At 36.6% G+C, this 23,258-nt stretch overlaps 1 protein-coding gene across 13 annotated transcripts in view; it reads right to left on the bottom strand.

Annotated features, from left to right (window-relative positions):
- Positions 1–1,437: 1,437 nt before the first annotated feature.
- R3HDM1 (R3H domain containing 1) overlaps positions 1,438–23,258 on the bottom strand; it is a 217,335-nt gene continuing 195,514 nt past the window's right edge. For 12 of the 13 annotated variants that reach the window (XM_036023664.1, XM_028511033.1, XM_036023669.1 and 9 more), the window contains 6 exons: positions 21,795–21,898; positions 19,689–19,861; positions 8,593–8,737; positions 4,276–4,358; positions 3,728–3,812; positions 1,438–2,775 (listed from right to left, as the gene is read on the bottom strand). In XM_036023664.1, the coding sequence (XP_035879557.1) occupies positions 2,420–2,775; positions 3,728–3,812; positions 4,276–4,358; positions 8,593–8,737; positions 19,689–19,861; positions 21,795–21,898 (946 nt within the window). In that variant the 3' untranslated portion in view covers positions 1,438–2,419. The remainder of the gene's footprint in view (positions 2,776–3,727; positions 3,813–4,275; positions 4,359–8,592; positions 8,738–19,688; positions 19,862–21,794; positions 21,899–23,258) is intronic. The other variant, XM_036023674.1, reaches the window with a different exon arrangement.

Genomic DNA, 23,258 nt, shown 5'->3' with positions numbered 1-23,258 from the left:
TTCTAACTATTCCCATGTGATTATCAGGGAGTGGGGGGTATGGTGTGGCTGAATGCTGACTTGACAGTATCCTCGCTGATTTAACTTCTTCCTCTGGGCAGTCTTCAACTCTTACAGGGTAAACCAAGGATCTAAAGCAAAAATTTAGGTTTTAATGTACAGCATCATGACTACAGTTAACACTGTATTGTATATTTGAAAGTTGGTAAGAGTAGATCTTGAAAGTTCTCATCACAAGAAAAAAATTTCATTAACTATATGAGGTGATGGATGTTAACTAGACTTATTGTGGTGATCATTTTACAATATATACAAATATCCAATCAAATCATTATGTTGTACAACTGAAACAAATACAATGCTATGTTGATTACACCTCAATTTAAAAAAGCCACCAAAACCTCCACTTAAATTCACTAGATTCCTGCTGTAGGAGTTAAAGAAAATATTCAGGGAACTGAAATAAACCACACAGTTGTGTTTTTTGTCTCTATGTCCATGTATGATTGAGTAATTCTTGTTGCAATGCTGGCCCTAATTATGTATTCTCTAGATCTCTGACTCTCTACAGTCAAAAATAAAATTCAACAGGCCTTCAGAATTATTTTTATAGTCCTTACTTATTCTTCTATGTATGGCTTCTTAATCTGACATAGTTCAAAGGCAGCTCCAACTTCTGCTCCTGGAGGGTACAACATTCATAATCAGGATGCACAAGCTTGTGGGAAGGCCTGGGATTCCCAGGGACCAAGTGTGATTTTGCAAATGCTCTGGATGAGTGAACATCTGTGCAGGTATGCTAACACCTGCTGCTCCTGAGCTGCTTCTACTCTGAGCTAGAAGCCAGCCAGCCTCCAGGCAAGTTACATATGGCATATCCTTCTGTCTTTTGAGGTTCCCAGCACTTTACTTGTTTAACAAATGGAGAAAGCTTCTATATGCCATTTGAGCTAAACTGGACAATTAACTGGGTGATCAATATATTGGCTAAAAACAAATTCTTTATCTAAGCAAACAATGTTCTATTTTTAGGTATGTAAGTATGTTCATACCCAAAACTGTCTACAGTTGATTGGTATTAACTTTATGAGAGAACAAAATGACATGAATCATACCCACAGGAATCACTACCACAGAGAAAGTGATGCTTTGTAAAACATTTGTAAGATGAGGGGTTTACTACACAATATAATATACAGATGAGGTATTATTGAATTGTACCCCTGACACCTATATAATTGTATTAACCAATGTCACCCCAATAAATCTAATTAAAAATAAATAAATAAATAAATAAATAAATAAGGAAAAAAAAGATGAGGGATTTACTGTCTTCATCTTTTTCTAAGTTTGAAACTGAAATCTTTAGGACAGGTTAAGTCTTTAATACTTACATTCATTAAAAAAGTGATTTTAATTTACAAAAGACAAAGTGGGTATATATTTGTAAACATTTATTCTCTTGAACTGAAAAAAGGCTTGTATCAGCACACATTGTACAGCCTTTCAAATTACACAGAAATTGAAAAAAAGGTTTCTTGTTCATAAGTGCAATGAATCTTTGATGTCCAGTGATCTGCTGCAAACAATGAAAACAAATTTTAAACTGCCTAAGAAGTTTCCAGCACTCATCAAATGCATTTACTTAGGTGACCGAACAGCCACAAGGAGGGAAATGCAAACAAGTGGCATTTAGTTATTGGAAGGACATTTAAAAAACGTGGAAGTATTTTCCTGCCTAGAATGATTCCTATTCCCCTTTGAGTTTTAAGTGGTTTGATTAAGAGGCCTTAAAGATAACATAATTTAATTTACACTAAATGGTCATACTGCCTAAACAAATGAGGAAAGAACCCAATGAAGGAATTCTGTATTTTCTGGAAATTGTTTCTGTGTTCAGAGACACAGGGGAAGAGTAATCTATTTGTGGGTTCTCCTTGGTCACCCTTCAGCCCCTTGAAAAGACAGCACATGGTTCTGACTTGGTTATTCTACTCCTGTATTCTTTTTCCCCCAAATTTTATGTTGGATCACACTGTGCTGGCTGCAAAAAAAGAAATACAGGTTGCAACTGATTGTAATAATTTTTAAGAATTTGCTGTACAATAGAGCTTTGGATCTGATACAAGAATTCAGAAATATAAAACAAAATAACTATAAAAGTTAGGAGGCATTTAAACAGCATTTCCTCAGAAAAAGCTGCTAACTCTGTATCATTCCGATGTGGATTCCTACAGTCGTATGGGGTGTGTATTTTTTCCCCTTTGCTGGAACATTGGCCTGTCTTTAAAAGCTGTCAGTGCCATGACCACACATCCTAGGAATCTCTATCATATTAACAGAAGCTCCAAGTACCAAGCCAATTAAAGATGGGAGAGGACAGGGGAACCATAAAGGCCAAGGGTCCAAGGTGGTTCTGTTACTGAGAACTTGCCCTTTCCAAAACATGAAAGTCATAGTGCTTCTTGCTTGTTCTCAGTTTAAATTTGTTAACTGAGTTAATTTGTTTCTTCAATGCATTCTGTGCAGCTGAAATGGAAGGGAATGTGGCTAAGACCGTGTATGTGGAGGCCAAGTCACTGGGTTTAGAGCGTTCAGAATTGACAGTGCTGTCCCCACTGCCACAGCAGAGGGGGTGACGACGTGGCTGGGACTGGGGGTCCCGCAGCCACCGTATCTTGGCGCCAATTTTAAAGAGTTCCCCAAAAAGCTTCTCAGCTTCCATGCGAGTTATTCCATCTGGTAGTTCAGTAATTTCCAAGACTTTCCCAACAACTAGAATGAAAAGGTGTAGAATTAATAATCCTTGTTACTGAAGAGGGACCAAAAAGTACCACGGACCCAAATATGATGTAGAAAATGAACAAAATTTTCTAAAACCATTCAAATCCACAAAATTATAATTGTTATGGCCATCTTTTAAATTATTCTTATCCCTAGGCAAGGGGTGTAGAGCTAATGGTACTAGACTATCCACTTCAGTCTTCCCTGATAGGGGCACATTCAAAAGACAGCATTGTACAGCAGCTTCTCTAAATAAAGTGTGTGATTTTTAAAAATTTTAACTTAATTGTTTTATCCTCACTTCAGGACATTTTTTCTTTGCTTTTAGGAGGACAAAAAAGGACAGAGAGAAACACTGATGTGGGAAATATGGATTGGTTGCCCTCCTGTATGTTCCCTGACTGGGGATCGAACCCACAACCTTTTGGTTATGGGATAATGCTCCAACCAACTGAGCTGTACTGGCCAGGGTAAGGCATGTGATTTGGGGCAATTTCCTAAAGTTCACATTCCCACTGTAAAATAAAGATAATAGTACTTGCCCTAACCACCCCAAGGAAGGTGAGTAGAAAGTTCAATAAATACTTGAAAGCACTTTGCCACAGAAAGGTGGTATATTTGTTCATTCAGACCACCTCTGTATGGGGTGTAAGGACTACTTCCTTTCTCAAAGAATAGGGTCCTATTCCTGTAACTTTTCCCTTTGGTGTCTTCACCCCTCCTAAACCCAACCTGTATCTTACTATATACTCAAACCTGAAATGAAATAGCATTACAAGAACATATTAAAGCACCCTACATTATAGATGGCATTATTTTCTATGACTTTTTGCAGGACTCTAGGAAGAGGAGTACCCATTTCGGTGCCATGGTATAGTTTTAAAGACTGATAAACTGGTCAACAGTTGGTAGAACCCTACTGAGTTGCCGCTCAGGAACACACCTGCTTCTCCTGCACCAAAGTCAGTGGATGCAGCTTTTTTAGCTTGTTTCCTTCCTCGGTTTCCATGCCTGTTGCCAGACTGACCCTGAAAACCCGCAGACAGATGAGAAACAGGGTTAATAATGCTGAAAAATGTGTTTGTAATATTTAAACACTTAACACCTAACCATACTCAGTCTGGGTTTTGTATTTCAGCAGAAAAACTTCAATCCCAGGCCTTTTGAATTCCGCCTTTGTGGCAATGGCACTCCTGTCCCACACTATGACCAGTCACTTGCTGGTCTTTCATAAGCAAGGGTGCCCTAACACCCAGCCATCATCCATTTTTGGAGAGTACAACTGAATTACTTGCTCATCCAAGCAGTCCCCACCTTCTCCTTTGCTCTGCTCTTGGTGGGGTCAGTGACAACAGTGAGAAATCAACTGGTGAGGCACAGAGCTCTCCCTGTGCAGTGCCAGCAGGAGGGCCCACGGCAGCCCACCTGCAGCAACAGAAGTGTGATGTTCTGCCAGCGCAGTCTGGGTGGTCAGGCGGCTGGCCTCCTCACCTGTTGGGTGGAAATGTGTCCATGCAGAACAGCAGGAGGATTGTACTGCAGTGGTTGGCCAAGTAATGGATACCTGGCATCTCCTGAAAGTCAATGGAAACAATTTTACATTTTTCTCTACTCAGTTATAAGTTCTTCCTAGACTTTACTAAATTGACTCTGTTGAGTAGGTATTGACATATTTTTAAAAAGAATTAAAAGTTTCAAATACACCTTACAGAGTTGGGGTAAACTTCTCAAAAGACTAAGGACTAGCAACAGTGGTTAAGAAGGCAGGTAAGTAGTGGGAACTGGGTCAACAGGGGATAGGGTGAGAAGAAACTTCTCTATATACCTTAACATTCATACGAAACACACCAAAATAACTGTAATACCTTCTCCAACTACTTGAGATACTAAAATCCACATTTTCTCTGAGGATTAAAAATGAACATAACTTACATTTCAGGGGGAAAAAAAGGCCCTGAAAAAACAGTAAGTTCTCGAGCTCCCCAAACTCACTATTAACTACTATAAATATATGCATGTATATATTTACATATACACATACAAACATTTTTAGCTTTAATCAATAGGTATAAATTTACATTGTAAGCTTCCTTTAAATAAAAGTTTGTATTTATAATTTTGACTTGCTTATAAAGAGTGGCACAGTTCTTTTTAAAAAATTCATTTTATTGTTTTAATGGTCACCTGAGGATGTTTATTGATTTTAGAGAGAGGAGGGGGAGGGTGGGGGTGGGAGAGGTGGGGCAGGGGAGAGAGAGAGAAAACAGTGCTATGAGAGCAAAACATCGATCAGTTGCCTCCTGTGCCCCCTGAATGAATGCTGAACCCGCAACCTAGGTATGTGCCCTGACTGGGAATTGAACCCACAACATTTTGGTGTATAGGAGGGACTCTAACCAAGTGAGCCATGCAACCAGGGCCAGAGTGACACAGTTCCTGTGTTATTCACGAGCAAGTATCCTCTCTCTAAATCAACAAGTCTGGGGTAATCAGAATGAAGATCCTCCAATTATTTTCTTTTACTCAGGAATACCTGAAGTCATCACATGAAAGGGGCTTAATAAATGTTGATGGCAAAAAACTTGTCCTGGAGAAGAATGCTTTCATTTGTTATATTCTCATTTTATTTTAACCACAAGTCCCTAAATTTAGCACATTCTGTGTTTGGAAGAGGGTTATAGGTAGGTCCTGGAAAGCATCTTCAGGAAGTGATACATCCCCTTTCTCTTGACACCTTCATAATAGAGAGAAGCAAGGTGTGCACTTCTACCACTCTATGGTGCTCTGTGCTAATGAACACTGTGAAGATGTGCTCCCTGGCAGAACACAGCCATGACATACTTGCACTACTTGAAGGGCAGATATGCCAGAGGCTTAGCACTGAGATCAGACATGCACACGTGAATTGTGAAGATACATAAAAAACAGCTGCAATAGAGTCAGAGTGAAGTTCAGGCCAACAGAGCAGTATTCTTTTCAAATATGGAGGTGAAACTGCAGCCAGCAGTAGCTGAAGACCCCTCCTTACAGGCCATGCTATGCGGTCTTCTTGGGGCATTCATGGTAGACCAGACATCTTGATATTACCATATTGCCACATAGTTTTCAACCCACATGCTGTTTCAATTTATTTCTTATGACATGCTTTATTTTTCTAGATTAAAGTAATTGGCTTTGAAGAAAATCTGGAAATAGGGTATTACATAAAGAAGAAAATAAAAACCACCTTAGTAATTCAATCATTTTCAACATTTTGATGTTTATCTTTTTCAGTCTTTGACCTACATGTGGACTCACACATGTATATGTATTTTATAACTTTTTTAAAAATTGAGAAATAATTAACATAAAACACACATCTTTAGTAAAAGTCCATGTAATCATGACCTAAAAAAGAAAATACAGATTTCCATTTCCTGAAAAGTCCCCTCAAGTTCATTTCCAGTGAACTCCATATCCCATCCATATCATTATCTGATTTCTAACATCATAATTTAGTTTGCCTGTAGTGGGACCTCATATAATTACCATCATATAGTATGTCTTTTTTGTGCATCTGGTTAGTTTTTTTGCTTAATAAAAAAAACTTGAGCTTCTTCCATGCTGTTGCACAAATTTTGAGTAATTTGCTTTGCTTATTTTCATTGTTGAGCAGTATTCCATTGTAAGGATACACTACAATTTGTTTATCTAGTCTCCACTGGTGGACATTTGGGTCTGTTGGGTTTGGACTATTACAGATAGCTGTAAATGTTCTTGTACAAGTCTACATAGACAAGTTTTTACTTCTCTTGAGTAAATACACCTAGGAGTGCAATAGCTACATTGTAGGAAACTGTCAAATCTTTTCTCAAAGTGGTTTTGATCATTTTACACTCCCACAACAATGTGTGAGAATTTTAGTTGCTCTGTATCTTCACCAACATTCAGTGTTGTCTTTTTTATTATAGCCATTCTAGTGGGGGCCAAGTGATATTTCAGTCAGATTTTAATATTACTTTCTCCCATGAATAATGACGTTGAACATCTTTTCAAAAGCTTATTGGACGTCCTCTTTTTTGAAATTTCCATGTAACTTATTTTTTCAAATCATTCACAATACTCTAAACATGTAAAACATGATTTTTAGATAACTGCATAGCATTCCTTCTATGGATATACTATAATCTAATTAACACTTACTGATGGACATTTAGGTTGTTTTGAAATTTTCCTTTTTGGGACAGTTTATATGGATATAATCTAATTAACCAGTACTGATGGACCCGGAGACTCTTATGCTAAGTGAAATAAGCCAGTCAGTGAAAGACAAATATTATATTATCTCACTTCTATTTGGAATCTAATGAACATAATAAACTAATGAAAAAACAGAAACACAGGCATGGATACATGGAACAGACTGACAGTTATCAGGGAGTGGGGGAGACTGGATGAAAGAAGGGAAGGGATTAGTCAAAGAACATATATGCATGACCCATAGACACAAACAATGGTGTGGGGGATTGTCTGAGATGGGGGCGAGCAATAAGGTAGAGGTGGGCAAAGAGGGAAAAAGTGGGGATAACTGTAATAGCATAAACAATAAAATATAATAAAAAATAAAATAAAAAAGATAAATCCTCCACCACAAAATTTCTATGCATAAATTGGTTTTTCGCATTGATTGTGGGCATTTATCCTTACAATAAATTTCAAGAGATAAAATGAATGATTTCTATATTATTTTAGAAGATTTTATTTATTTACTTTTAGAGAGAGAGAAAGGGAGGGAGAGAAACATCAATGTGTGAGAGATACATGGATCTCAGTTGTCTCCTGCTCACCCCAAACTGGGGATCTGGACAGCAGCAGAGGTGTGCCTCCTGCCTGGAAATCAAACCAGTGACCTCTTGGTTCACAGGTCAGTTGCTCAATCCATTGAGCCACAGCAGTCAGGGCAGTTTCCATATTATTTTATAATAATTGCTTGTGTGTCTGTTCCTCCAACTAAACTGAGGATTGATGAGGATAAAGACTTCATCTCAGCCCTAGCTGGCTTGGCTCAGTGGACTGAGTGCTGGACTGCGAACCAAAAGGTTGCCAGTTCGATTCTGAGTCAGGGCACATGCCTGGGTTGTGGGCCAGGTCCCCAGCTGAGTGTGTGTGAGGTAACCAACTGATGGTTGTCTCCCTCTATTTCTCTCTCCCTTCTTGTCTTTCTAAAAAATAAATAGGTTGCCTCTCACCCACCCCTTACTGGGAACCTGGCAGGCAACCCAGGCATGTACCCTGACTGGGCATTGAACCAGGCAGCCTCTGGTTTGCAGCCTGTACTTAATCCACTGGGCTACACCCACTGAGCTACATCAGCCAGGGCGTAAAAGACATTTTTTAAAAAAGACATCATCTTATTTATTTTTGTACATTAGGAACACAGTAAGTCCTCAATAAATGTTTGTTGAGAACATTTTTTGAATAAACTTTTGATATATTACTCTAATATAGAAATTAGAAATATAAAACAAATACAGAAATTGCTTATTACTACTATGGAGGAATGGAGTCTAAGGATAATTAAGTTAAAACGATTTAATTTTGTCCTGTAAGTAACTACTGAATGTAAGTAATTAGTAAATTAGTAATTTTAATTAGTGATGAAACATTAAGGTCAGGAGAGTTTATGGTAATAAACAGATATGCCTGGATGGAGGTGAAAATGTAGTCCTGCGGGAAACTAAAAGGTAGCCATAGCAAGGTAAATCACAAAGTTATTGGCATGGATGTCTTAAAATTCTCTGAGGCTGTGCTAGTTTTGTGCACACTTACCTTGCCCAGGGATAAAAGGTCTAGAAAACTGGGGTATGATGGAAAGTGGTGGTCCAGAAGGACGAACAGTTTTCAGGGTGGACAGCTGAGCTGGTGCTGGCGACTGAGCTGGTGAAATAATGGGACTACTGAGTTGAGGGCTGTGCTGTAATTATATCAAGAAAATGGGTCAGCATTTTAGTCAGGCTTTTTCAAATTTCCTTTGGACAAATATTTTTATTCTTTTTGATTAAAATATGTACTTGTTTTTATTACTGCAATATATACTTGTTGTTATAAAAATTAAAATATTATAGAAATTTATAATTTCTCACTCCTAAAGATAAACACTAGTAACAGATTATTTCTATGCATATGCATCCATACATCCACGATTTACAAAATGGAAACAGACTGTACATCCAATTTTTGACTTTTGCTTTTGTACCTCGACAATAATACTGTAAGTACTTTTCAATGAGAGAATATTTACATCAACCTCATTCTTTGTTTACATTAACTGTTTAACATTTCATTCTTAAACAATTCATCCATAAAGAACAGTTGCAAAAATAGTACAAAGAATTCACAGATTTCCCAAATGTTAATATTTTATTATATTGGACTTATCTCTTATTATTTTCTGAACTATTTGAGAATGAGTTGCTCACAATACCCCTGTATCCTGAAATAATTTATCTATTTGCTGAAAACAAGAAAATTTTCTTATGTAAATAACTACAGTATAATTGTCAAAATCAGGCAATTAACAACACAGTAATATTATACAATATGTAAGTTTATTGAAATTTTACCAATTACTCCACAAATGTACTTTATAACCAGAAAAAAAAAAGAAAAAAAAAAAAAGAAAGAAAAATCCAACTAGCTTAGAATGCAACCTAGAACGAAATGTTGCATTTAGCTGTCATGTCTCTTTGATCTTTAATCTGGAACAGAGCTTCAGTCTTCCCTTTCATGACTCTGACATTTGTTTTTCTTTAAAAAGATTTCATTTATTTATTTTTAGATGGGAAGGGAAGGAGGGAGAGAAACATCAATGTGTGGTTGCCTCTCCCACTCCCCCTGCTGGGGACCTGGCCTGCAACCCAGGCATGTGCCCTAGACTGGGAATCAAACCGTGACCCTCTGGTTCACAGGCCCGCGCTCAATCCACTGAGCTACACCAGCCAGGGCGACTTTGATATTTCTGAAAGTCATTTTAAAGATCAGTTATTTTGTGAAATGCTCCTCATTTTTGGGTTTCTGTTATCTAATCAAAATGTTCCTGATATACATTTGGTGAAAGAATGGCTGAGAAGTGATGCCGAGTCCTTCTCAGTACATCTTATGAGAGGGAATGTGCTGCCCACTTGTCATCAGTGTTGGTGATATTTATTTCAATGGCTGGGTTAAGGTGCTGTCTGCTTGGTTTCTCCACTGTCAAGTTACTATTTTTTTCCCTTGTAGCTATATATATATCTTGTGGGGAGACCATATTTCTTTTTTTTCTTTCTTTTTTTTAAATTTAATTTTATTATTTTTAAAATTTTATTTTAATCATTGTTCAAGTACAGTTTTCTCCCTTTTACTCCCATTCCAGCCCACCCACCCAACCCTCCCCACTTCCCTCCCATTACCACCCTCCCCCTAGCTTTTGTCCATGTGTCCTTTAAATTTGTTCCTGTAAACCTTTCCATTCTCCCCTGAAATTCCCTCTTCTCTTCTCTCTGGTCACTGTCAGTCTGTCCCTTATTTCAGTGTATTTGGTTATATTTTGCTTGTCTCTTTGTTTTGTTGTTTAGGCTCCTGTTAAAGGTGAGATCATATGATATTTGTCTTTCACTGCCTGGCTTGTTTCACTTAGCATAATGCTTTCCAGCTCCATCCATGCTGTGGCAAAGGGTAGGAGCTCCTTCTTTCTTTCTGCTGCATAGAATTCCATTGTGTAAATGTACCACAGTTTTTTCATCCATTCATTTACTGAAGGGCATCTGGGTTGCTTCTAGCACCTAGCTATTGTAAATTGTGCTGCTATGAACATCGGGTGCAAAGGTTCTTTTGTATTAGTGTTTTAGTGTTCTTAGGATAGAGTCCCAGCAGTGGAATTGCAGGGTCAAAAGGCAGATCCATTTTCAGTTTTCTGAGGAAGTTCCATACTGCTTTCCATAGTGGTTGTACCAGTCTGCAGTCCCACCAACAGTGCACTAGGGTCCCATATTCTCCACAACCTCTCCAACACTTGTTGTTTGTTGCTTTGTTTATGATGGCCATTCTGACTGGTGTGAAGTGGTATCTCATTATGGTTTTAATTTGCATCTCTCTGATAGCTAGATATTGAACATCATTTCACGTCTTTGGATTTTCTGTATGTCCTCCTTGGAGAAGTGTCTGTTCAAGTCCTTTGCCCATTTTTTAATTGGGTTACTTGTCCTCTTAGAGTGGAGTTGTGTAAGTTCTTTGTATATTTTGGAGATTAAACCCTTATCTGAGGTATCATTGGCAAATATGTTTTCCCATACAGTTGGTTCTCTTTTTATTTTGATACTGTTTTCTTTAGCTGTGCAAAAGCTTTTTATTTTGATGAGGTCCCATTTATTTATTCTTTCCTTTATGTCCCTTGCTCTAGGAGACATGTCAGTAAAAAAGTTTTTGCATGAAATATCTGAGATTTTCCTACCTATGTTCTCTTCTAGGACTTTAATGGTGTCACAGTTTATATTTAAGTCTTTTATCCACCTTGAATTTATTTTTGTATAAGGTGTAAGTTGGTGCTCGAGTTTCATTTTTTTTGCACATAGCTGTCCAGTTCTTCCAACACCATTTGTTGAAGAGGCTATTTTTATTCCATCTTATGCTGCTGCTTCCTTTGTCAAATATTAATTGACCTTAGGGACTTGGGTTTATTTCTGGGCTCTCTGTTCTGTTCCATTGGTTCATGTGCCTGTTTTAATGCCAGTACCAGGCTGTTTTGATTACAGTGGCCTTGTAGTATAGTTTAGTGTCAGGTATTGTGATCCCTCCTACTTTACTCTTCTTTCTCAAAATTGCAGCAGCTATTCGGGGTCGTTTATGATTCCATATAAATTTTTGAATTGTTTGTTCTATGTCTGTGAAATAAGCCATTGGTACTTTAATAGGTATTGCATTGAATGTGTAAATTGCTTTTGGTAGTATGGACATTTTGATGATATTAATTCTTCCAATCCACGAACACAGTATATGCTTCCATTTGTTTGTGTCTTCCTTGATTTCTTTCCTCAGTGTTATGTAGTTTTCTGAATACAGGTCTTTTACCTCTTTGGTTAGGTTTATTCCTAGGTATTTTATTTTTCTTTTTGCTATTTCAAATGGGATTTCTTTCTTGATTTCTGCTTCTGCTGTTTCATTGTTGGTGTATAGCAATGCCTTTGATTTCTGGATATTGACTTTGTATCCCCCTGTTTTGCCAAATTCATTTATTAGGTCAAGCAGTTTTTTGGTGGAGTCTATAGGATTTTCTATGTACACTATCATGTCATCTGCAAACAGTGACAGTTTTGTTTCCTCCTTTCCGATTTGGATGCCTTTTACTTCTTTTTCCTGTCTGATCACTGTGGCTAAAACTTCCAGTACTGTATTGAATAGAAGTGGTAAAAGTGGACAGCCTTGTCTTGTTCCTGATCTTAGTGGAAAAGATTTTAATTTTTGCCCATTGAGTATGATGTTGGCTGAAGGTCTTTCATATATGGCTTTTATTATGTTGAGGAATGCTCCCTCTATTCCCACTTTGCCGAGTGTTACCATAAATGGGTGCTGTACCTTACCAAATGCTTTTTCTGCATCTATTGATATGATCATGTGGTTTTTGTCTTTGCTTTTGTTTATGTGATGTATGACATTTACTGATTTGTGAATATTGAACCATCCTTGCATCCCTGGAATGAATCCCACTTGGTCATGGTGTATGATCTTTTTAATGTACTGCTGGATGTGGTTTGCCAGTATTTTGTTGAGGATTTCAGCATCAATGTTCATCAGCGATATTGGTCTGAAGTTTTCTTTCTTTGTTGTGTCTTTATCTGGTTTTGGAATTAGGATGATGTTGGCCTCATAAAAAGAGTTTGGGAGTCTTCCATCTTTTTGGAATTTTTGAAATAGTCTGTGAAGGATAGGGGTTAGTTCTTCCTTAAATGCTTTGTAGAATGATCCTGTGGAACCATCTGGTCCAGGGCTTTTGTGTGTTGGGAGTTTTTTGATTACTGCTTCAATTTCTTTTGCTGTTATTGGTTTGTTCAGGCTTTCTGCTTCCATTTTATTGAGTTTTGGAAGATTATATTTTTCTAGAAATTTGTCCATTTCACCTAGGTTTTCAAATTTCTTGGCATACAGTTCTTTGTAGTAATTTCTTACAATCCTTTGTATTTCTGTGGTACCTGCTGTAATCTCTCCTCTTTCATTTCTGATTGTGTTTATTTGGGTCTTCTCTCTTTTTTTCTTGATGAGTCTGCTTAAAGGCTTGTCGATTTTGTTTATCTTTTCAAAGAACCAGCTCTTGGATTCACTGATCCTTAGAACTGTGCTTTTAGTCTCTATGTCATTTAATTTTGCTCTGATCTTGGTTATTTCCTTCGTTCTGCTTGCTCTGGGCTGTCTTTGTTGTTGTTCCTCGAGTTCTTGTAGACATAGGGATAGGTTGTTTGTTTGGAATGTTTCTAACTTTTTTAGGTGGGTCTGTATCGCTATGCACTTCCCTCTCAGGACTGCCTTGGCTGTGTCCCATAAGTTTTGGGTTGTTGTGAGTTCATTTTCATTTGTTTCAGAAATCTTTTGATTTCTTCCCTAATATCACTCTTGACCTATTCATTGTTTAATAGCATGCTATTTAAGCTCCATAATCTTGAGTGTTTTGGGTTTTTTTTTTCTTGGGGTTGGTTTCTAGCTTCAGTCCCTTGTGATCCAAGAAAATGCTTGGTATGATTTCAATTTTTTTGAAATTGTTGAGGCTTGTTTTGTGTCCTATCAGTGGTCAATCTTTAAAAATGTTCCATGTACATTTGAAAAGAATGTGTATTTATCTTCTTTGGGATGAGGGTTCTATATATATCAGTAAAGCCCATTTCATCTAAGGTACTGTTCAATGCCACAATATCTTTGTTGATATTTTGTTTGGAAGATCTGTCCATTTTTGATAGTGGGGTGTTAAAATTCCTCACAAGAATTGTGTTGCTGTCAATATCTTTCTTGAAGTCCTCTAAGATTTTCTTTATGTATTTGGGTGCTCCTATGTTGGGTGCATATATATTTACAATATTTATGTCTTCTTGGTGGATTCTTCCCTTGAGTATTATGAAATGACCTTCTGGGTCTCTCTTTATGGTCCTTTTTTGGAAGTCTATTTTGTCAGATATGAGTATTGCTACCCCGGCTTTTTTCCCCTGTCTATTGCTTGGAAGATTTGTTTCCAGCCCTTCACTTTCAGCCTGTGCAGGTCTTTTATCCTCAAGTGGGTCTCTTGCAGGCACCATATGTGTGGGTCATGTTTTCTTATCCAATCAGCTATTCTATGTCTTTTGATTGGAGCATTTAATCCATTTATGTTTAAGGTTATCATTGATAGGTACTTATTCATTGCCTTTTATGTACATGTGTTCCTCTCTCACTCTCTCTTTTCCTTTCTTTCTTTAAAGCAGTCCCTTTAGCATCTCTTGCAGCGCTGGTTTAGTGGAGGTATATTCTTTTAGACTTCTTTTGTCTGAGAAGCTTCTTATTTGGCCTTCTATCTTGACTGAGAGCCTTGCTGGGTAAAGTAGCCTTGGTTGCAGACCTCTGGTTCTCATTACTTGGAATATTTCTTGCCATTCCCTTCTGGCTTGGAGTGTTTCCATTGAGAAGTCAGCTGTTGGCTTTATTGGGGCTCTCTTGTATGTTACTTCTTGTTTCTCCCTTGCTGCCTTTAAGATTCTCTCTTTGTCTTGAAATTTTGCCATTTTAATTATGATGTGTCTTGAGGTGGGTCTCTTTGGGTTCCTCTTGATTGGGACTCTCTGTGTTTCCTGGATTTGTGTGACTTTTTCTCTCATCAAATTAGGGAAGTTTTCCATCATTACGTCTTCAAATAGGTTTTCCATCCCTTGCTCCTCTTCTTCTCTTTCTGGTATCCTTATTATACGGATATTATTATGTTTCGTATAGTCTTGCATTTCTCTTAATCCTTCTTCATTCTTTCTGAGCCTCTTTTTCTTTGCTTGCTCTTTCTGGGTGTTTTTTTCCTACTTTGTCCTCTAGCTCGCTGGTCTGATCTTCTGCTTCATCAATCCTGCTTTTGATTCCTTCTATGTTGTTCTTCAGTTCAGAAATTGTGTTCATTTCCTCTTGGCCCTTGTTGATAGTTTCTATTTCCTTTTTCATGTTGATATAGTTTGCAGTGAGTTTATTGTAGTTTCCCTGTAGTTTCTGGTAATTCATTGTGAGCTCATTGAGCTTCCTGATAACCATTGCTTTGAACTCAGTATCTGATAGTTGAGTTGCCTCTTTTTCATTTAGCATTCTTTCTGAGGCTTCCTCCTTTCCTTTCATTTGGGCATTGTTTCTTTGTCTTCCCATCATTTGTGAGACTCTTCTTGTTAGCCTCAGCAACAGAATTGATCTGTTCTGGCTCTCTGGGTTTATAGTGTGAACTTCTGTGGTAGAATACTTGTGAGATTCAGTGGTGCAGTCTCCTTGATCTCCCAAGCTTATTGGTCTTGGGCTGTCATTTAAGTTGGCTTTGTGTTTGCCTTTGGGTTTTGATTGTTGTTGGGTCTTTCTTTGGCGGTTCCTTCCCACCAGCTGGTTAAATGAGGGTCACTCTGTCCACCACGTCCTGTATTTTGTTGTGCTGGTGAGGGCAGGTTGTGTTGAAGCTGGTTCTTCCATGTGTATGAGGTTTAAAGAATTCTCTCTTGCTCTTGTTCAGTTGTTTGTATTGGGTACTGTCTCTAATGTTTAGTTGTATTTCCAAATAGGTCCTGGATTGAGGTTTGTGTGGTCCTTCACCTTCTTCTGTTGTTATCTGTTAGTGGTTCCTTTGTTGTTGGGTTTTGTCTTCCAGTGGGTATCCTGGTGTTCACCACCTGCACCTATTCTTTTTTGTCTTGTTGCAGCACTCTTCTTAGGGTCTGGTTTTTTGGTTCCACCACAATCCTTGGTCCTCTATTTTCACATATGCTGAAGTATATTGGTTGCTTGATTCTCTACTCCATAGATCGGTCAGGATTTTCTCCCCTGAGCAGAGGGAAGCTGAATCTGCTCCTTCCTACTCCCACGCCATCTTAGCCCCCGGGAGATCATATTTCTGAAGAGATCATTTTACTTCCCTCTTTTCAATTTGGATATTTTCTATTTCTTTTTCCTAATTGCTCTGGGTAGGACTGACCGTATGATGCTTGTTGGGAGAAGATACTTTGTATGATATCTACCTTTTAAAATCTATTGAGACTTACTATATGGCTTAACATATAGTCTATCCTAGAAAATGTCCCATGAGCACTTGAGAAAAATGTGTGCGCTGTTGTTGTCCAGTAGAGTGCTCTGTATGTTCGCTAGATCTAATTGGTTTACTATGCTCTTTATTTCTTTACTTATCTTCTGTTTGGTTGTTCTATCCATTTTTGAGAGTGAGATTTCCAAATGTCCAAATATTAGTTTAGAACTGTTTATTTCTCCCTTCAATTGTGTAAGTTTTTGCTGCATGTATTTTGATCCTCTATTATTAGGTGCATTTTTATATTTGTTATATCTTGTTGATATATTGAAACTTTTATTAGTATACAATGTTCTTTGTATCTTGCAAACTCTTTTGATCTAAAGTTTATCTTTGTCTTTTGATTGGAGTTTAATCCATTTACATTTAAGAAAATTACTGACAAAGAGGGATTTACTTTTATTTGGGCATTGTTTTTCTAAATGCCCTATAGCTTTTTGATTCTCATTTCCTACATTACTGTCTTTACTGTTTACTTGATTTTTTAAAAATAATACAATATTTAAATTCCTTCCTCATTTCCTTTTGTATATATTCCAAAGATTTTTTTTCTTTGTGATTACCCTGGGGATTACACATAACATCCTAAACTTGTAATACTCTAATTTGAATTTATACCTGTTTAACTTCAAGAACATGCAAAAATCTGTTCCTTTACAGTTGTCACCACTCCTTTTGGTTGCTGGTGTCATAAAACTACATCTTTATACACTATGTATCCTAAAACAGATTAGTAATTCCAGTAAATGCATTCACCTGCTAAATTACGTAGAAAACATAATGTGGGGTTACAAATCAAAGTTACAAAAACACTGCCTTTTAAATTAAAAAAATGAATCTCTTAAATCATGAACCAAAGCAAAAAGTGGAGTTATAAGTCATTGGTGTAATACTATCTATCAGCTTTTATAACTGTCCATGTATTTAACTTAACTGAGAGCTTTATTTCTTCTTACAGGTTTTTGTTACTCTCCAGTGTCCTTTCACTTCACTCTGCAGGACCCCTTTGCTAATTTCTTAAAGGGCAGGGCACAGCTTCCATTTACCAGGGAATTCATAATTTCTCCTTTACTTCTGAAGGACAGTTTTGCCAGATAAAGGATCTTGGTTGACAGTTTTTCTTCTTTTAGCACTTTGAATATATTGACCTGCTGCCTCAAGCCCCCCAAAATTCTGATGAGAAGTCTGCTGATAACCTGAGTATCTATGTATGTGATGAGTCACTTCTCTCTTGCTGTTTTTAATATTCTGTCTTTGTCTTTTAAAAGACTGATTATAATGTGTCTCAGTGTAGGTCTCTTTGAGTTCATCTTAAGAGTCTGTGGAGCTGCTTGACATTTATAATCATGTCTTTTTATCAAACTTGGGACATTTTAAGCCATTGTTACTACAAATACTCTCTCTTTTCCTCCTGGGAAGCCCACAGTATGAATGTTGGTCCACAGAGGTCCCTTAGGCTTTATCTTTTTTCATCCTTTTTCTCTGGCTGTTCCTCTTACTTAATACTTTCCACTGTCCTATTTTTAAGTACTTTGATTATTCCTTCTGCCTGCTCAAATCTACCAATAAGTTTCTCTAGTGATTATTTTTTTTCATTTCAATTATGGTATTTTCCACTCCAGAATTTATGAGTATTTTTTTTAGGTGTTCTACCTCCTTACCGATATTTCTATTTTGCTCATACATTGTTTTCTTTCTCCACATTGTCCTTTAGTTCTTTGAGTATCCTTCCAACAATTGTTTTAAAGAATCAGCCTAAGATCTAACTTTAAGATCTTCTCATAGGGCTTTACAGAGCTTGTGCTGAATATCAAGACCATTCCCAGTTTTTCAGTGTTGTTAACAGGGAAGAAAGAAATATCCTTGTACACATATTTTTGTACACTTGTTCCACAATTTTTAATGGACAAAAAAATTATAGAAGTGAATTTGTGGATCAAAGGCCATGTACCTTTTCACATTAAAAAAAAAGTCACTAAACTGCACTTCAAAAAAAAGTTGGGTAGTAATTTACAGTACACCAAGAGTATACTGTGCAACTTCATATCTCTGCCAACACTGAAAATTAGTAGTCTTCCTAAGTTTTCCTAATTATATAGATAAGAAATATTTTTACATTTTCATCTGCTTAATGGCCATTGGCTATATATTGTTTATGAGCTAGACTATAAGTGACCTGTGATCTTTTTATTCAGCCATGATTTGTCACGTGCACTGTAAATACTTTTGTGCAGTCTATCTTTTAAGAAATATTTCAAAAACCTTTTAATTCTGTAAACTTTCAAGTGTATAAAGGTGCAGATAGAGGAATATAACAAACTTCCACCTATCTATCATCCAACTTCAACTGTGGTTTCCCCTTCTTTTTCCTCCCTGAATTATTTAAAGCAAGTCTCAGATATCACAGCATTTCACTTAGAAATATTTGAGTGTATAAATACTATTTTAAAAAGCTATTTAAAAGATAAAAACTATTTATCTTTAATAGTTTTTAAACTATTAAAACTATTTTTAAAAACTATTAAAAAAATAACACCATTACCACACTAAAAATTAACAGATTTAAATAACCCCTGTTGTCCTAAAACATCTTTTGACTGGTCAGTATGAAAGGAAGATCAACATGTTGCATTTGATTATTATCTCGAGACTCTTTTAATTTATAACAGTCCCAGTCTTCATTTCAAAATGCCATTTATCTGTTGAAGAAACAGGGACAATTTGTCTGGTAAAATAAGGACATAGTATCATATAAGTTGTTATTTTTTTCTTCCTGGATTTTCTGCAAATTACTAGCTAGACCAAGAGGCTCAATTAGACTCAGGTTCAGTTTTTATTTTATTTTTTTTTGACAAGAGTACATCATACGATACTGTGCATTTCCTCTACACAGCAAGAGGCAACTAATGTTTGACTGACCCACTTTTAGTGATGCTTCTATTGATTAGTTGCTTCCAGTATTGTCTGCCTCTATCCATTTTAAAGTCCCCCCAAAACCTTTTCCTAGTGTTTCTGACATTTGCTATTGATTTTTCCTTGATGCATTATTTTAATAGGATTCCAAAATAGTGATTTTAAATTCTACCATTGCTTTTACATTTATTAATTTCTTCTATGATAAAGAACATTCCCTCACCAACTTTCTGGTTACACAAAAACATATTTTATATAAAAAATGTAAGATGATTGCTTAATACATTTTCTTTATCAAATTTGAGATCTAATTTACCTTCTGATTTAAAAAATCTTTGAATATGCAAAAGTTGGGAAATAATATTTAAATTTTTAAAAAATATTTTTATTCATTTTTAGAGAGAGAGGAAAAAAGGGAAAAAGAGACAGAGGGCAACATTGATATGAGAAAGAAACATCAATCGGTTGCCTCTCGAATGTGCCTAAATGGGAATTGAACCTGGAACCTTTAGGTTTGCAGGATGATGCCCAACTAAGCCATATCTGTCAGTGCAATATTTAAATATTGAAAGAAATTGTCTGGATATAACAAATATTCAAACTTCTTTACTAATCTGTTTGAGGTTTCAATTCAGTGTCAATCCTTTTAGGTGTATCTTCTGTGATTAAAATACTAAAGTTTTAAAATTAAGCATCTTACCTGAACTATATTCTCTACATTGCTAAATTCCACACACTTCTGTCCTCTCGGGTGATCACAGTAATATTTGTTTGGTTTCCACTGCGGGGGTGAGTGGGCACGAGATTGTGGATTGTTTGGTACATTAAGCTGCATCATCACCATACTTCCACCAGGTGGTGGAGGTGGCACAGCTGAAAATCAGAATTAGGATACCATGATCATATACGTGAGCAAACAGCTGGTATCTTTATATACCACAATAAATGACAATAATTTTATATTTCTTAACAAAATTTTACTATTATGTATGTAAGGCAGATTTAAACCCTATTGTTTCTTGCTAAAAGCACTGTGTGTTTAAAAAGGCATTAAGATAAACTCTGTAGACTTAAATATCTCACTCTTCAAAATAATAGGTTTATAGTTACTCGGAATAGTCCACTTATCTATTGCAGAAACTAGTAGAGAATAGCACAATTGAGATATGATCTATAAAAATGCTTAAGTTTTAATGTGAATTAATTTTAAAACAGGCATTTCTTTCTAAATACAAAGAAAAATTGGGAAAAATTATCCTACAGAAACTTTGACATAGAATAAGAAGTTATCTTGTAGTAAATCAATTTCATGCAGCGAAAAAGTTTGGAACATGTGAATGGAATTAATACAGCACAATTTTAGTGCCCTGAAATGTCCTATGACAGAAAATTTAAGCTCTTTGATTGTGTTTTCTCATTTGGAAAAGGAGGCTACGAAGACCTCCTTGGCTGACTTTAAACAGCTGTGATGATTACATGTATGTTGAAACATTTTGCTAATTTACAGCAGAGATAAGCGGACTATTATGTCTATCTCCTTATCTGATTTATTTCTTTTGTGTATGAGCATTGCTAGTATTAGGCATCATATACTTTGCCTGCCACTCACCACTTCAGTGTAAGGTAAGGCAGGATCCTGCGCTCTGCTGACAGGGCCACAGTCTGCACTGCAGTAACTACGGTAGTTTCTAGTTCTCTAGAAACTGAACCAACCTGATCTGGCAAATGTCAATAAATCATTACAATAAAATATGGTGTTATGATAAAGGATTGTTTAAGACACTGGGGAAGCAGGGAAAAAGATGCAACAAACTGCATTTTAAGGACTGCGGAAGCCTTTGTGGAAGAGGTAATTTTGCTTCACAGGTCAGCACTCAATCCACTGAGCCGCAGCAGCCAGGGCTTAGAAGAGGTAATTTTTAAGTCAAAATTTAAGGATGAGCAGGATTTTGGAAAACAGAAGTTGCTGGACAGGCATTCCAAGCAGAGGGAAGAATAGGTATGAAAGTATCTTTCGCATACAAAAGCGTAGTATATTCTGGAAACAAAGTTCTGTGTGAACTAAGCATATGAATTGAGCAAGTAAGTATACTCAAGAGGCATACTTGCTTGAATTTAGATCAAGAACCCATGCAAATATTTTTATTCAGAGGCATGACATGAAGAGACTCCTGTTTCAGGACAATATTTTTAAACTGTCTGTATATGTGCTTGTGTTTTGGGAAGGAGAAAAGCTAGGTGTAGGGGAAACAAAACATAAGCAAAACCACTTGACATCATGGCAAATAAGTTATGAAAAGATTTGATCAAAAGTAGCAGCAGTGGAAAAGGAAAAAACATAGTACATTTGAGAAAATGGTGACAGCATGAATGCTAAAGGAAAGAACAAAGAGGGTAAATTATGACTTTGAACTTGGTTTTAATTCCTAGCTAGGTGAGGTAAGAAAGGCTGGAAGAGAGAGAGGTAAGGAATGCTGGAGACACAAAGTTCCTTTGACACACCCAGTAGATAGTTGGCTATATGGTCTTGTCTCGGCAGAAATAAGATTCAGAAGGTGTTGGCTAAGAGCGGTAGTTGAAGCCTAGGAGGTGGTTGGATTACTTAGGAAGACCTTGAAGAGTAATGAGCAAGTACCTAGGAAAGGATCCTAGAGAACATCAACTCTGATTTTGCATGGTACCCTAAATATCCTGGGAACATCTCAGCACAAAACAAGTTGAAAACCTTTTTCTAGAAATGCCTAAGGAACTTAATTATTTCTTAAATTAAAAAATCATTATTCTTTTGTTCAGTTATCATTCATACCTGAACACTGGTGGCTTTGAAGCTGCTGGGAATTGCACGGTGAAGCAGTTCGAGGAAACTGTACTTGTTCTGATCCTGTATGTTGTAAGTAACCTACTGAGGAACTACAGGGGAAAAAAATCAAACACTATAAAAACACAGCACAATGAGGTGAAGATGACTGTAAAGATACTTTGAACAGTTCTACAAATTCATAAAATTATTCTTTAAATTGATTAGCGGTAAAAGTCAAATCTAACTCTTCTCTGTGAGTTATAAATACATTATCTTTTAGATAATTACCTTATGTTTATGGCAATAATAACAATCTTTTAAAACCAGGAAAAACAACTAATTAGATTGCTCCTACTCATGTATAACTTACTTAAAAATATCTTTTGTACTGTTCAAGTAATTATGTTAAAAAAGATAAATAACACACTAATTTTATAAAATAAAAAGGTAATTATTTGATCTCATTATGCTATATTTTAGAAAAGAGAATACACACTTTGACAACGATACTCAAAAATACTTTTTTGCTTAAAAGGTATTATCTAAGAATAAAGGAAACAACAGAATATGACTCTCACGTATTCTAACATACTGACAAAACAAAAAGACTGTCAGCAAAACCCCTAATTCAGCCCTGATTGGCATGGCTCAGAAGACTGAGTGCCAGACTGGGAACCAAACGGTCTTCGGTTCTATTCCCGGGCAGGGCACATGCCTGGGTTGCAGACAAGGCCCCAAGTAGGGGGCACTTGAAAGGCAACCTCACACTGATGTATCTCTCCCTTCTTTTCTCCCTCCATTCTCCTCTCAAAAAAAAAAAAAGTAAATAAAAATAAATCTAAAAAACAAACCCAACAACAACCCTAATTCATTGCTGTATTTAGTTATTGTACTAAGTCTAAGAGTCTAAATATGTAATTTGTTATAATAAATGTTTGAAAGTTTTCTTTTAGCAATTTTTTTTAAAAAAATCGTTTTTAAAAAATATTAGTTGTCCCATTTTCCCTTCACTCCCCTTCACCCTGCACCACCCCTACCACCCACATTCCCCGGCTCTAGTTCATGTCCATGTGTCATACTTTAGCTTCTACATTTCCCATACTATTCTTACTCTTTCCCTATTTTCTACCTACCATCTATGCTATTTATCGTCTGTATCCTTCCCCCTGCCCCACCTCTCTCCCTCCCACTTCCCTGTTGCTAACCCTCCATGTGATCTCCATTTCTGTGGTTCTAGTCCTGTTCTAGTTTGCTTAGTTTGTTTTTGCTTTTGTTTTAGGTGTGGTTGTTAATAATTATGAGTTTACTGTCATTTTATTGTACATTTTTTATCTTCTTTTTCTTAGATAAGTCCCTTTAACATTTCATGTGATAAGGGCTTAGTGATGATGAATTCCTTTAACTTGACCTTATCTGGGAAGCACTTTATCTGCCCTTCCATTCTAAATGATAGCTTTGCTGGACAGAGTA

Source organism: Phyllostomus discolor, chromosome 4 (genome assembly GCF_004126475.2).
Source record: "Phyllostomus discolor isolate MPI-MPIP mPhyDis1 chromosome 4, mPhyDis1.pri.v3, whole genome shotgun sequence".
NCBI classification, from domain to species: domain Eukaryota; kingdom Metazoa; phylum Chordata; class Mammalia; order Chiroptera; family Phyllostomidae; genus Phyllostomus; species Phyllostomus discolor.
Note: the sequence above shows the minus strand (reverse complement) of the source record. Positions and strands in the feature narration are given on the sequence as shown.